Here is a 15,352-nt window from a genome sequence, read left to right on the forward strand (position 1 = left end):
GGGAATGTCTCTACTATTCGCTCTTACATGAGTAAATGGTCCACACAAAACAATAATTCAGTTTTTGTTAGTCGCTGAAGAATTAAAGCATGAACTAGCATCTCCTTGAGTGGTAAGGCCTTGAAATCAAACCAAATGCCTGAAAAATATACAAGAGTGAGCCTCTCTCATACTTGCTATAGCAAGTGGGAGGAACTGCAATCTCTGGCATAGATATTGTACCAAGGATATCCTAAAGTCAATAAAATAAGGGGCCAACATATGATTCAGCTTACCATTATTGGTAAAAAAGAATGAAATATTGATTTGGGATGGAGCGGAGTCGAATATAGCAAAGAGCTACTCAGTTGATAGAAAAAGATGAAACAAAACGCAAGACCATGGGTTTAGATATTAAGGAAATATAATTCTTTATTCATGAAAGCAATGTCTCTGGAAACCCCCAAAAAGTCTATATATACACTCACTTTCTGATTATCACTCAAGATAGTTGCCAATTGCTTTTGTCCTGCACAGCAATGCCTACTTCATGTGCAACTTAGTAAATGGCCTGGGAACTGTCAATGGGAAGTAATGTAGGTGTGTCTTACGTTCTGACTTTCAGAAAAAGTAGTAAATGCAAAGGCTTTTCATGGGGCTTCTTGAGCTCTCTCAGGATGGATGAAACTGAAGGTGTGGCTCTTTGTAGTGATTTAATTCCATTAAAAGTGTTGGTCTATGAAGTTGTGTTTCTGTTCAATTTCACTTTGGGATTATATTTAAAGTGGTTGCAAACCCCAGTCATGAAATTTGAACTAAGCACCTATATCAGTAGTGTTTACTTGTCTCTCTCAAAGCTCTAAGTGTCATTTCTCTCTGGTGCTTCGTTCCACAGTTATCAGCATCTGTGTGTTCCTTCGCTCCTCTGCCTATGTGGCGGGGGGGGTCTCTTTCCTCCAATCAGCTCTCACACAGTGTACAAGAGCTGTAACTGCAGCTCTCCACCTCCTCCCCTCTGTACCCCTCACAGATGCATAAGGATTCACAAATCATACATATCACAAATCTGCAGTTTTGAAGGGTTGTAGAGAAGAGATGACTGCAAATAAACAAGCAAAACATATGTAGAAGGATTGTTTCCATCTCTGTGTATTATCTGAGGTTGTTCACTTCCCTGGGTATATGCAAGGGTTTACAACCACTTTAAGCTGGGCATCTGTTACTGACTGTTTATATAGTACTGGGCTTGTTTGTCATTTAAAGAAGTTTGGATCTTGCTATGCAGTGAGTGGGGTGGACATAGCATATCTCTAGAGCAGGGGTCTCCAAACTTTTCAGTATACAAAAAATAGTTTTATAAATTAAATTAAATGATTAATTAATTCCATAATAAGACCTTACCTCTGTGTCTTCCTCTTCAGGATTTGAGTTTTCGCTGTGTTTTTCTGGGTTTCTTAACTTTTCCAGTAATTCTTGTGTTAGAAAAGGACAGAGCCCTGTCTGAGCAACAAATTGGTGCTGTGGAAAGTCAGAGGAAAGGTAAAAAAAGAAGACAGACAAAGAGCAATAGACAAAGGACAAGTCACGTGCAGGTCTATAAAGTAGAAATGTTTGCAGGGGGAAGGTAAACATATAGGTAATAAAGGGTTCATGTACCTTGCATGAAAAAAAAAATAAGTTGTCCAAAACATCACAGATTAGAAAAAAATTAAAGATTGGTATGGGCAAAAGGAACCTTTTTTTATTTGCCTCATTTATACTGGAGGCACAAAGAACTGTGTTGAAAAAAATAGCAACGGGGCCTCAGAATTCTCTTTGTTGACTATAGGAGTCAATCATTTTTTTTTCCTTCATTGTTCGGGGAGATTAGAAAATTAAATCAAGAAAATTTTAGGTTGATATGAGCAACAGGGGCAGTTTTTTTTCAGCCACTGCATCAACCTAAGCTTGCAGAAGCCATAAAATAATGTTTAGGAGAAAATCAGACCATTAGGATATATCTCCAAATTGTAAAACGGTACGTCAATGCCCCAACCAGTTTTTTCTTAAGAAGTACACAATGCTAGAATTCTTTTGTTTCATTCTTAATATGGCAGAAGTCTGAAGCAAAATTATCTATGGGAACCCTATGATCTGCAAGATTGGCAAACCTGGTTTCTCAGAGCTTTCAAATGTTTCATCAATACTCTGCAACATACCCAGATATACACATTAATTCAGATAATAAAGTATATGTTGCTTTTTTCTCTTCTAGATTTAATCTGTTGACAGTGATGTTGTCTTGGTGAATGATATATCTATTTTGGAACTTTGGATCTGGATACTTAATAACTGCTTTGATGCACTTCTGCATATTCTGATGGAAAAGAGGACACCTACTATGTTCTCTCTGTCATAACATTATTTATTTTCTGAATATTAATAAATGTCCTTTAAACGGAAAGAGTTCAGTACCTACTTAGATCCTAGAAATACATTTTGAAAAGACTTGAACTTGAAGATAAATAAACTAGTATATGTAAGTCATTCCCCATACTACTCACAAAGCTTCCCATATGTGAGTAAAATCCACAATAGTTTTTACCCCTTCCCTTTTTTTATTCTAAAATCAGGGCTATGCAGCAGGACACTTCGAAAGGAAGGATTGGAATGTTTTTCATCGCCATGGTCCTGTCTTGTATAGAGCATTCTAGAGGACTTACTGTCAGCATCTTGGAGGCACTTGGTCTCTTCTTGGGGTTTTTAGTCAATGCTGTTTTGATAAAGTTGTGGAAAGCTGGGGACCTAAAAGGATATAACCAGAGAGGAGAACACACAATAAAACCCAGGCCCATGGTCGTTTGACATAGCTGAATTATTTGGACACACAAGACACTGGATACTTTGAAGGTCTTTATTAAAGCAAAGCCCTAAGGAAAAATCGAAATAAATGTATGAAACATGGATTTGTTTTACTCACTAAAGGACTTGAATTTCTGTGCATTCAGTCCTGAGATTTGCACAGCTCTGCCAGAAGCACAGCCAGGTGGGTGACATGACTTACTCTGTTTCCAATTAGAAATAGAGTGGTGTCACCTTTGCACTCCAAGCCTGCTGATTGGACAATGCGGGAGCAGCAGAGTTTGATGAGGTTATCTACCTTCCCTCTCCTCTCTGAGAGTTGCTGAACAGGGTATTAAAGAGCCTTAAATCAAATTAAGGACTAGTTGCATTTAAAAAAATACAGTGAAAAAGGTATTAAACTTTCAGCAGCTGATTAAATCACTTAAATAGAGAAAATCTTGTGAGCCACGACGGTCCTGTGCCAAACGTGTGCTAATCTCCAGCTGCAAGCGTAAATCACGTTTCATATACAGTGCAAGTTATAATAATGAAAAATATGCGCTGCGCTAGAATGAACCCAGTACTTCTATGTACTAAAAGTGAAAATTAATCGAGAATATTCAAAACATATAAATAAAGACGATAGATATGATCCTATAAGTCTAACGTTAAAAGTGCAATGTGCATATAAATAAATAAATAATGATAATAATAAATATTAAAAACATCAATAATCCATATTGCAAACAGTGAAGTGCATAAACAAATGCAAAATGTGCTTAGTGCTCCGTAATAGACATCACAGATGCCCTAATACTTGATCACACAGTGATGAGTGAAACAGTCTCATATAACAATTCAAATCTGTGCATAAAAATAGTGTCCATATATGGTGTCATCCGTCATGCTCATACATCCTAGGTGCTGAAAACCATGCTCCGGTGCACTCCAGGGGCCCCCTTAGGCTAATATGCTCACCTCAGAGCGTGTGACCCTTTGGAGCCACCCCCGGGCTCAATGCTGATACCAGACGTAACTCTCCAATATGGATTAGGGATGTTTTTTATATTTATTATTATCATTATTTATTTATTTATATGCACATTGCACTTTTAATGTTAGACTTATAGGATCATATCTATCGTCTTTATTTATATGTTTTGAATATTCTTGATGAAATCACTTAAGCTGACTTATACACCAGTAGAATTTTACTAAAAACTGTTCATGTGAAGAAAATTCATTCGATTCTCTAGTAATCATTAGCGGAGTCAAATCAACAATCGTTTTCAACTGCAGTGGCGAGAAAATGTGAAGGGGCAGTAGGGAAAACTGATTTTCATTTGTATGTGGTTTTCATTGGGAAGTCCATTCATTCCAAAACTGAATGCAAAAAGCAAATGAAATCTTAAAGTACTTTCAAACGGCATTCATTAAGAGAATTTTTGTACAAATGTTTGTTTAAGTGTTCATCCAAAAACTACTAGTGTGTGTGTGGCCAACTTAAGTGAGTATGTAGTTTATCTTTTCATCCTTTCCTACATTTGAGTTGAAGCTGATACCATGATCGCTGTCCTGGGTTTCCTGTTTCAGGGTGGCTCCTTTGTCTTGCAGCATCCTATGGAGCCATTCTTGCACGCAGGGCAGGGACTAGAGTTGTGTCTTCCTACACTGTGTGCATCAATAGAAACAGAGCCCTGTAGCTTAGGATGGCAAGGCACTCCCCTGGACCTCCTTCTCTAAGCAAATAGACTGTCTGCTGACTGCACTGTCCACTGTTAACCCTTTCGAGTGATGACCAGAAATTCAGGGAAGCAGCACTTTTGAAAGGTGTACACTACAATTGCCAGGGTGGGATTTTTAACAAAAAGTTTACTAGAGAATATTGAGTTTATTATTCTAAATGCTATTAAAAAAAGCTGAGGGTTTATTACTACTTTGATGATTCATCAGTGAATACAGAGCTACATTTGTGTGGATATTTTATATCTGCCTGGAGTTCTGCTTTAGTGCTCACCATTTTGACTTGTCCTTCAGTTTAGGGGGTTGGTAGCCACTTTTAGACATCAGAAAGAGAACCCTGGATGAAGAGAGGAAGGCAGACATGAGAAACAGAGGCAGAGACCATCTTAGAAATTAATTGCAAAAGGGATGGAGACCATAAACACAATCAGGCTAAATGATAAAACTATAATATATGTTCTATGAGTGTGCATATTGAAAAGGCTGAAGGAGCAAAACGCGTGAACAGGAACAATCTCTGTTCTATATATGCCTAATCCTACTATCCACAAAACTTGCAGTAAGCATTCAAGTGAAAAAGGGAATTATCACAATAATTAAATAGAAAGGGGAACTGGTCATTTGTCTTACAATAGATCCATCTACATTTTGCTGCTACTTTAGAAATATGGATCGCTGTTGCGTTTCTGAAAAAATCTGGTGCTTGTTTCCTATCATTGTTTCCTATATTAATACAGTGATGGCAACATGTTCCATTCTGCACTTATGCAAGCACATACATTCACAATTTCTCTATAAAACCAGTTTGGTCAGATGCCTGTTAACCTGTCAGTGTTTTTGGATTGTGGGAGGAAACTGGAGAACCCAGATGAAAAAAAATACAAAAACAAAAAAGAGGAACATACAGTGTCCCCAGTGGGATTAGAACCTGGGATATTGCAAACAAAGCATGTTGTCCATTGGTTTAGTAGGATTCTTTATAAGTAGCCATTGTCAAATTTGTACATTCTGAGCAACATGCAAGAAATACCTGCAAGAAATGTATTTGTTAAGGCCTGTGCTTATTCTGGTGCAGGCCTTTGTTCACATCAGAAACATTTCTTCCCCATATGTCTACAAGAATACGAAAGCAGTTTAAGAACCACAGTCAATGGGCATCTGGGCTTGTGCCAGTGGCGTTAGTTGAACATAAGTTTTAGATACTTTTGATGTCATTCAAAATTCTTTTCAAATCGCAAAAGAAACAGTGCCAATCAAAGAGATTATATTTAGCTCAAGCTAAATAAAATAAAGTACGGTAGTTGTTCCAAAATGCAGCTATCTCACACTTCAGTGCTATAAAATATGACTCATATATACTGTATATAGCTGCACTAGGTTAAAAAACAGTGATTATATACCAAATATTAAACACTCAATAGTGCATCTATTTAACACAACTTTGCTCTCAATGCATATAAAAATAAAAGTGAAAAATAAATAAAAATAAAGCAAACAAAAACATATAAACAAAAGGTGTTCATAAAGTGTTTCATGCTTTATAAAGTGCTCCTTATATTCTTCTGTGTAAACAAACACCCAAGTGCCACCATCTTTGACACAGAACACTCATCGGTGGACCATGACCCTATTCACAATATGGGTCATATAGCGCTTTTCCCCTTTAACGGAAGAGGGTCCCGGATCAGCAGCTCAATCTTTACCTCCTACAGTCGCGACTCAAGAAAATAAACTTGCATGGTGTAAAATCCTCAATTTACTTAAAATGACATTCTAAAACTATAAAAACGCTCACTCACATTCACTGGTGCACAGCCTTGCACCAGGATAACAGCGCTTAACCACACATAGCCGTAACTCCGCTGGTCCAAAAAACAATCCACAGCACGAGTGATGCTTTTCTCACATAGATATCTCTCACCACAGTTTGCATCAGTAGGATAACATCTCTTCTTGTCCAGCCTGCCCCGACACGGCGTTTCGTTGTGCTGACGTCTTTAGGGGGCATAACAGAGTAGTGTAGGAAGGGAGTGGAGACTGTAGGAGGTAAAGATTGAGCTGCTGATCCGGGACCCCATTCCCTTAAAGGGGAAAAGTGCAATATAATCCATATTGTGAATAGGGTCATGGTCATCCAGTGAGTGTTCTGTGCCAAAGGTGGTGGCACTTGGGAGTTTGTTTGCACAGAACAATATAAGTAAGACTTTATGAAGCCTAAAATATGACATAATGTGATGAATACTTTAGGGACACTTTTTGTTTATTAGTTTTTTTGTTTGCTTTATTTTTGTCAATTTTATTTTTATATGCATTGAGAGCACAGTTGTGTTAAATAGATGCACTAATGAGTGTTTATTATTAGTGTTTATGAGTGTAATATTTGATATATAATCACTGTTTTTTTTTACTTAGCGCAGCTATATACAGTATACATATGATTCGATGACAGGTGCATTTAACCTGCAGTTGGCCCTTTTCTGATCTGCATGTGACCTGCTTCAAGTGGGTTTGGCATTCCTATCAACTTGCAACTCAAATGCACTTATCAGTGAATTCTTAATGAATTGAGAAGTGTCCCACCTATGGAATAGATTAAGCTGTAAATAACATAGTTCAGAAGTTTGAGACTTGGTTGGTCAGTTTCTAAATGAAACCTCTCTGTGTGTGCAATAGAGTTTGGTTGTTACTGCTCTGTATGTATGGGGATGTCTGTCATCCTTATAAACCAAGCATTTAAGTGGAACATTTTTCCAGTAGGGTAGAAAAAATAAAATAAAATCAGTAATGAAATAAGAGGGATCTGGTTATCTAAGGACTTGTCAGCTACAACATAGTACATTTTTTTGGGGGGGTTTAGATAAACGTTAAGAGTTTTTGTTTAACCACTTCAGCCCCAAAAGGATTTGCCCCCTTAATGACCAGGCCATTTTTTGCGATGCGGCACTGTGTCGCTTTAACTGACAATTGCCTGGTCGTGCGACACTGTACGCAAACAAAATTTATGTATTTTTTTCCCACAAATAGAGCTTTCTTTTGGTTGTATTTGATCAATTTGGTATTTGGTATAAACAAAAAAAGACCGACAATTTTGAAAAAAAAAACAACAATATGTTTTTCTGTTTCCTATAATAAATATCCCCCAAAAACTGTAAAAAAACAAATTTCTTCATCAGTTTAGGCAGATATGTATTATAAATATATCGACAGATCCGCGCTTACAGACTGGTTTACACCTGCAGCCCCCCTATATAGGAAGGGGACACCTAAGTGATCCCCCAAAAAACTGAAAGTCAAAGTATAGGGAGTGGCGCTGTGTTAGAACTAAGGATGTGGCTGTAAATTAAACAAGTGCTCAAGTGTATAATATAGTGGCTTTTTAGAAGTGAAGAATTTGTTATAATACGACACTCCCAAAAAAACAATGTATACCTATTTTAGTGAAAAATCCTTATTTAGTGATAAAAAGAATTTGCTACTGTAAGTGCAAACAATAACACCAATTTTAAATCATCACAATTATATAGCATATATAAATCTTCTAATTAATAATTATAAAGTGACAAGTGCCCAAAACTGTGATTATCAAACCATAGTGCATTGATGTGCGAGAACCATTTACAATAGTAAATCATTAATAATGTGTAAAAACCGCAACTTAGTATCAGAAAAAAATCCCATGTACTGTTTGTTGCAAAATGTTCATAAAAGTAATATAATGTGCCGTGCACCAAAACCCCGTAGAAATCATGCAGAAAGTTCTTCTTTAGTGGTAAAGAGTCGTGCTGTAATTACTGGCAGTCACCCCCCAATGTGGTTACACTCACCGGAGCACCTCACCCCTGCAGGAGTACGAGCGTGTAATGTTGATCCTATCTCCCCGGTTGTATGGGTGACAGTATTCTTCCACGCGTCCCAATCCTAAACGCAGCTACTTGCATACAAGGAGGTGGGGACTTCCTGTCCCTTGATGTAGTAAAGATCCCCACTGGATATCCACTTAGGTGTTAGAAAAATAAAAAAGGTTGTCCAGTCACAAAAGACTGATATCACACTGGCGAATATTATTATTTTATTCGCCAGTGTGATATCAGTCTTTTGTGACTGGACTGTTTTATATAAATAAAGGAATCCATTTTGAAACAGAATTACGCTATGTGGAAACCTTTTTTATTTTTCTAACACCTAAGTGGATATCCACTTAGATATGTATTCTACATATTTTTGGTAATAAAAAATTGCAATAAGCGTAAATTGATTAGTTTGCGCAAAAGTTATAGCGTCTACAAAATAGGGGATAGATTTACGCACTTTTATTATACTTTTCTTTTTTTTTTTAGAAATGGCGGTGATCAGCGATTTTTAGCAGGACTGCGACATTGTGGTGAACAGATCGGACACTTTTGACACTTTTTTGGGATCATTGACATTTATACAGCGATCAGAGCTAAAAATAGCCACTGATTACTGTATAAATGTCACTGGCAGGGAAGGGGTTAACACTAGGGGGTGATCAGGGGGTTAAGTGTTTCCTAGGAAGGTGTTTCTAACTGTGGGGGCAGTGTAATGACTGGGGGAGGAAACAGATTACTTCCTAATCACTAGGAACAGACAATCTGTCTATCCTCCCCTGACAGAATGGGGATCTGTCTGTTTACATTGACAGATCCCTGTTCTGTCTCTCTCAGGAGCGACCGCGGGTGGCCGGCAGACATCGCGGACACCGGCCATGTGCATCCGCTCCTGCGTCGCGCCGTAGGCGTACGCCCCCTAGTGGTCTTAAAGCACCTGACGTACCATGATGGCGATTCCCCCAGGAGAGCCAACCTGCCACAGTATAACTGTGGCGGCTGGTCTTTAAGTGGTTAATCGTATGATATTTCATTGTTATTTTTCTAGATGGTAGTTTGTATGTTTACCTTAAGGGGTGTACGTGAAACATAGGGGGCTGCAGTTCAGTGAGCTCAATTGCTGTAATTCCAAGAGACCAAACATCGCACAGCTCTGTGTATCCCCCCTTCAGCTCTACTGCAGCCACTTCTGGAGCCATCCTAAAAAATTGGAAAAAACATTTGAAGAAAAGGCACAATTAAAGGTAATTATACTCAAGTTAAAATAAATTCTGTCGTTTTTACCCTTTCAGTCTGAATAGTCATGAGCTATTTAGTTTTCCTTCCTACAGATTAGTCATAAGAAATTACGATTATGGTGCACTTACAAAGTAATTATCAAGAATGAATAGGGCCTTGTTCAACAGGCTTGTCTTGATATTCTGCTCTCAAAATTTCATAGGCACTCTATAGGCTGGCAAGCAGAACTGGGTTTAATTACTTTGGCAGTGCATAGAAAAATGTCCAAAGTGCAGGAATTTGTGGCAACCAATCAAATTTGCAGAACAATCTGTCTAGTTTTATTTCATTTTAAGTACATTACCAGTAAGGTGTTCCAATGAAGGAGTTTCTTCGGGCAAAGGTTGCTGTGAGCTGAGCTGAAATTCCAAAATCAGCTGCAAAAATAAGATATTACCAGTTAAACTGCAGGTGTGCCCACTGAAAGATTTGAAACAGGTGTCCCCATTGGAAGATTTCCCTCTGGCCTCCTGTTTCAGTGTGATCTTAAAATTTTGGATTTTCTATCACGTTGTTTCAGTGACAATAGTCTTCAAGACAAGCAAGGAGGGTAAATCTCCCCAGCAGGGACACAAACCGCAATAAAAACTGCCCGTGAGAAATGACCTGTAATAAAATCAGCTTCTGGACTTTAGAAACATGTCTAATGCTTTCCTCTTCAACCACCAGTATACAAAAGACATGTGCCAACCCTAGACCGGTATTCTTTGGAGTGACCTAAATTGAAAACCCATTTCTCTTTTTTGAATCAACACCTGTCCAGCACCCCACACGTCTTCTGTAATATAGCAAGAAGAACTTAAGGTTGGCAATACATGGAGTGAATTTCTTCCCGTGGTTGCAGGAAAGAAATTTGCTTGATTCCCCCATCAATATAAACAGTGTTGATGTGAGAATCCATCCTGCTGGGCCATTGTCTTCTCCTAGCGGGGGAAGGCGGGGGAAGCCCTTCCCTGCTAGAAGACAGTGATTAACACTAATGGCTATAACAGCCGCTTGCGATAATTATAAGCGAATCCGGCAGGGCAGCTGTACCCAAGTTGATCGATCGATTCAGCCTGCCCACTAATGGTTCGAATCTCAGCCGCTTCAGCAGGAAGATTCAATCTGTGTATGGCCAGTCTAAAGGAGAACTTATCTATATCTGAGCACCATAAACTGAAAATGCTATTTATTTAATGTTTAATATTCAAAGCAAACTCTATCCATCCATTCATGTCTCTATGCTTTATTTTGATGAGAAATTACAGAAAAACAACCCCCTAGCACAGGAGTCAGCAACCTTTTTCCACTTAAGGGCCAGATTCCATGTATGTGAATGCATGGAGGGTCGCATTCACCTGCTAATAAATGAAGTTGGGGGGGTGGGGGATACAGAGGTGGCTGTGGACGGGGGGGTACAAAGATGGCTGTGGACAGTGTGGACAGGGGGGGTACACAGAGGTGGCTGTAGACAGGGGGGTACACAGAGGTGGCTGTGGACAGGGGAGTACAGAGGTGGCGGTGGACAGGGGGGGTACAGAGGTGGCTGTGGACAGGGGGGGATACAAACATGGCTGTGGTTGGGGGGGTACACAGAGGTGGCTGTGATTGGGGGGGTACAGAAGTGGCTGTGGACAGGGGGGATACAAAGGTGGCTGTGGACAGGGCGGGATACAAAGGTGGCTGTGGACAGGGGGGGATACAGAGGTGGCTGTGGACAGGGGGGGATACAGAGGTGGCTGTAGACAGGGGGGATACAGAGGTGGCTATGGACAGAGGGGTACAGAGGTGGCTGTGGACGGGAGGGGTACAGAGGTGGCTGTGGGCAGGGGGGATACAGAGGTGGCTGTGGACAGGGGGGATACAGAGGTGGCTGTGGACAGGGGGGGATACAGAGGTGGCTGTGGACAGGGGGGGTACAGAGGTGGCTGTGGACAGGGGGGATACAGAGGTGGCTGTGGACAGGTGGATCCAGAGGTGGCTGTGGACAGGGGGGTACAGAGGTGGCCGTGGACAGGGAACTTCGGTTCCACTCAGCCTCCTCCTTGCCCCTCCTCTGACATATTTGTCACATTTTTCTTTTTTGGGGATGGAGGAGAGCAGGTAACTGGTTTTAACAAGTACACCCCCCCCCCCACACACACACACACACACTTCTGGTGACGGGGTCTGAAAACTGGTGAAAAACAGGCTTGGCTGAGGACAGCGCTAGATCCCTGGACAGGTGACGGTCAGTTTTTGTAGCTGCTAACTTTTAATTTTCATGCTAATGACTGAAGAAAAAAATTGTCTTTTTAATCTCTTTTAGACCTAATCAAGTGTGGTATAAACAGTAAATTGCATGACTATTTGATTGGTTTCTTTTTATTACACAAAATTTTTCTTCACTTGTTCTTTTTCGTATCAGAAATCTCAATGACTTTTCTGAAGAGCTGGTAAAACCTAAAAATCTGGCAATCAGCAAAATGCACTTACCTAGTTTAACATCTCCATTGTCATTTAGAAGAATATTGGCTCCCTAGAATAAGAGCAACAAAATCACTTAGTACTTTATTCCATGGCTGCTGATCTAAGACAAACCACACACAGGTACATTTAAAAGAGATCTAGCCACCACTGTAACTGAGGTTGAGAAACATTATTTTACCACTCACAGTGGCACTTCTAAACTACCCAACCCATGTGTAAAGGCAGCCTTAGCGGTATTATAATTTTATAACTTATACTATCCAAGTGAAAGATAGAACACCAACATGTCAGAAAAAAATAAAAACAATTCAAAAACAGAATCACAGAGTTGGAAAAAGGATTATGTCAGTATTTTGTTGGACCATTTTTTGCTTTAATTACAGCCTTTAGTCTGTTGGGATATGTCTCTACTAACTTTGCACGTCTAGACTTTGCAATATTTGCCCATTCTTATTTGCAGAACTGCTCAAGTTCAGTTAAATTTGATGGTGACCATTTGTGGACTGCAGTCTTCAATTAATTCCACTGATGTGGTTTAAGTTTGTGCTCTGACTGAGCCATGCAAGGACATTCACCCTTTTCTTCTTCAACCACTGTGTGGTTGTCTTTGCTGTGTGCTTTGGATCATTGTCCTGTTGGAAGGTAAACCTTCTTCCCATTGTCAACTTTCTGGCAGAGGGCAGCAGATTTTCCTCAAGAATTTGATGGTGTTTTGCCCCATTCCATTTTTTTCAATTTTTCCTTCTATCCGGACAAGTGCTTCAGTTCCTGCTGCAGAGAAACATCCCCATTACAGGATATTATCACCTCCATGCTTTACTGTAGGAATGGTGTTATTTGAATGTTGAGCTGTATTGGATTTCCGCCAGACATATTGTTTTGAGATGAGGCCAAATCATTCAATTTTGGTCTCATCTTACCACCTTAAACGCACCTTGAAGGTTCTAAGGCCACATGAAAAACCTTAGTTAGACTTACCACTAGCCGTATTTCTACGAGTCTTTCAGGACAGCACCTGGAGAGAGAGCGCAGATGCACCCACTTCTCAGGAAATACTACAGCCATTTCTTTAAAGCCTGGACACTTCCACCATGGCCTCAGTTGCTATGGAGCACCTCCAGCCATGCTGAAAATATATAGGCAGAACATAGCAATAACACCATATTAACATTCATAAACAAGGGAGGGTCATCCACGCTGTCCTGAAAGACTCATAGAAATACAGTTACTGGTAAGTCTAACTAAGGTTTTCTCACCTCGTCTTTCAGGACAGCACCTGGAGATAATAAGCGAGTACTTATTCTTAGGGTGGGACCACCGCCTGCAGGGCCTTCCTGCCAAACGATTGCTCTTCTGCCAAGAGCAGGTCCATTCTATAGTGACAAGTGAAGGTGGACAAACTCGTTCACGAAGCCACCTTGCAGATTTGCCCTGGTGAAGCCCCAGGATGTTGCTACAGCCAGAGGTGAATGGGCCACTACCCCTGCGAGAGGTTCGACTTCGGCAGCCCTATAAGCTTTGTGGATAGCCAATATGGCCCTTTAGCTGCTCTAACCAGTGTTCTAAATTTCTGGCAACTACTGTTGATGTAATTGCTGGTTTGAGATTAACTAGTGTAGAATCCCAAGCCTTTTTCAACAAGAAATCAGCTCTCTTGTCCATAGTGTCTTTCAATACCCCCATGTCCTCAAAAGCTAAATTGGTGTTCCGTGATACTTGCGAGAAAGCTGCGTCAAGCTTAGGCCTCTTATTCCAAACGCACTATCTTCATCAAAAGGAAAACGCCTTTTAAGTGACCTGAAAAAAAAAGGGGTCCCGCTCTGGGTCTTTCCACTCCCTTTTTATAGCCTCTGTCAACACTTTGTGTACCGGGAACACCCGATGTTTGACCTCATTCATACCCAGATACATTTTGTCGTGTATGGACAATTGGGTCTTATCCTTCTTGATGTTGAGGGTAGTATATATGGTTTTCAATAGGTCATCTACCTCTTCCAAGGACAACCTATAACAGGAGGAAGAAACCTCCTTTTCTTCGCCTTCCCCCTCGTCTGACCCTGAAGACATACTTCTCTCCTCCTCCTCCGACTCACTCACCACTCTGCGAGTAGCAGAGGAAGTGTGAGGGCTGGACAGTGAACCATCTGTTGACTGTGCCACCGAACGTTTATCCAGATAGGAGCAATAGGACTGGAAAGTGTCTTCCAGCTCCTTCCGGAACGACGTGAGCATCTCACTAGGTTGGCCAGAAGGCGCTTTAGTAGAAGTCTCCTCTCTGACCAAATCTGCTATGCAGGACCTGCACAAAGGTTTGGTCCAAGAATCCCTAAGGGAAGCCTTACATGAGGCACATCGTTTCTTGGGGGGGGGGGGGGGGGGGGAACGTGCTTTGTCTTTTCTTTAACTTTTGTCTGAAAAAACACTAAGCAGACAAAATATACCATAAATAAACCCTGCAGGTTGGATCTTCTCCCTAGCAGACCCATAAACAAAGTCAGTGATACAATATACCCCATAACATCACTGCTGTAAATCATACTTCCCCATAGACGTCACCTGAGGAGTGTGATGCAGGCTCTCCCCCCCCCCCCCATCAGGGGAGGAAGAGAGGGAAAAAACAAACATAGCCCTGCCTCTCCTACCTGGGTCTGGCTGGTGCTTGTGGCTCCTGCTCCCACCATTGCCGCTGGTTCCTCTGGCTCCATTTTTCCCAGGGTTCCAGCAGACTTCCAGCAGCTTTTATTTCAAATTTTCATGGTCCTTTGCTGCGAGGACCGGAAATTGCACCCGCCGAGGCCGCCTCCCCCTACTGCGTTCCAACGGCCGACCCCGGAAGCCTCTGCGCACCACCGGAAGTTCCGCCTTGTCTGGCAGTGACGTCACCCGCCACTATGGACCCGGAAGAGAGCGCAGGCCTGGAAGCCAGAGACACCGCACTGCCTAGTGCAGTCCCGGCACTCCGCCTGCGCCCCCCCCCCCCCCCCGGTCTAGAGAACCAGAGTCAAGAATAGGCATTTGTAAGAAATTATATGGGAAGTGTGTTCAATAGTTTACACATTGGAGCCTATTCCTTTTCTAGGCATTCCAATTACTAATTTATCTACTGCAAGCTAGTAAGTAAATGTACAGTTATCATTGGCTATAGAAGCCTTTGCCCCTGTTCTCCTTTGGAGGCCAAATATAAAGCATAGGTCAATGGGCCTCGTGTTTCCTTTCAGTTTGAGTACACA

At 40.9% G+C, this 15,352-nt stretch overlaps 1 protein-coding gene across 5 annotated transcripts in view; it reads right to left on the reverse strand.

Annotated features, from left to right (window-relative positions):
- MAP4K1 (mitogen-activated protein kinase kinase kinase kinase 1) overlaps nucleotides 1–15,352 on the reverse strand; it is a 353,135-nt gene that overhangs the window by 66,053 nt on the left and 271,730 nt on the right. For all 5 annotated transcript variants that reach the window (XM_073598728.1, XM_073598727.1, XM_073598730.1 and 2 more), the window contains 6 exons: nucleotides 12,129–12,171; nucleotides 9,976–10,048; nucleotides 9,462–9,593; nucleotides 4,820–4,882; nucleotides 2,682–2,763; nucleotides 1,381–1,497 (listed from right to left, as the gene is read on the reverse strand). In XM_073598728.1, the coding sequence (XP_073454829.1) occupies nucleotides 1,381–1,497; nucleotides 2,682–2,763; nucleotides 4,820–4,882; nucleotides 9,462–9,593; nucleotides 9,976–10,048; nucleotides 12,129–12,171 (510 nt within the window). The remainder of the gene's footprint in view (nucleotides 1–1,380; nucleotides 1,498–2,681; nucleotides 2,764–4,819; nucleotides 4,883–9,461; nucleotides 9,594–9,975; nucleotides 10,049–12,128; nucleotides 12,172–15,352) is intronic.

This window comes from Aquarana catesbeiana, linkage group LG09 (genome assembly GCF_042186555.1).
Source record: "Aquarana catesbeiana isolate 2022-GZ linkage group LG09, ASM4218655v1, whole genome shotgun sequence".
Taxonomy (NCBI): domain Eukaryota; kingdom Metazoa; phylum Chordata; class Amphibia; order Anura; family Ranidae; genus Aquarana; species Aquarana catesbeiana.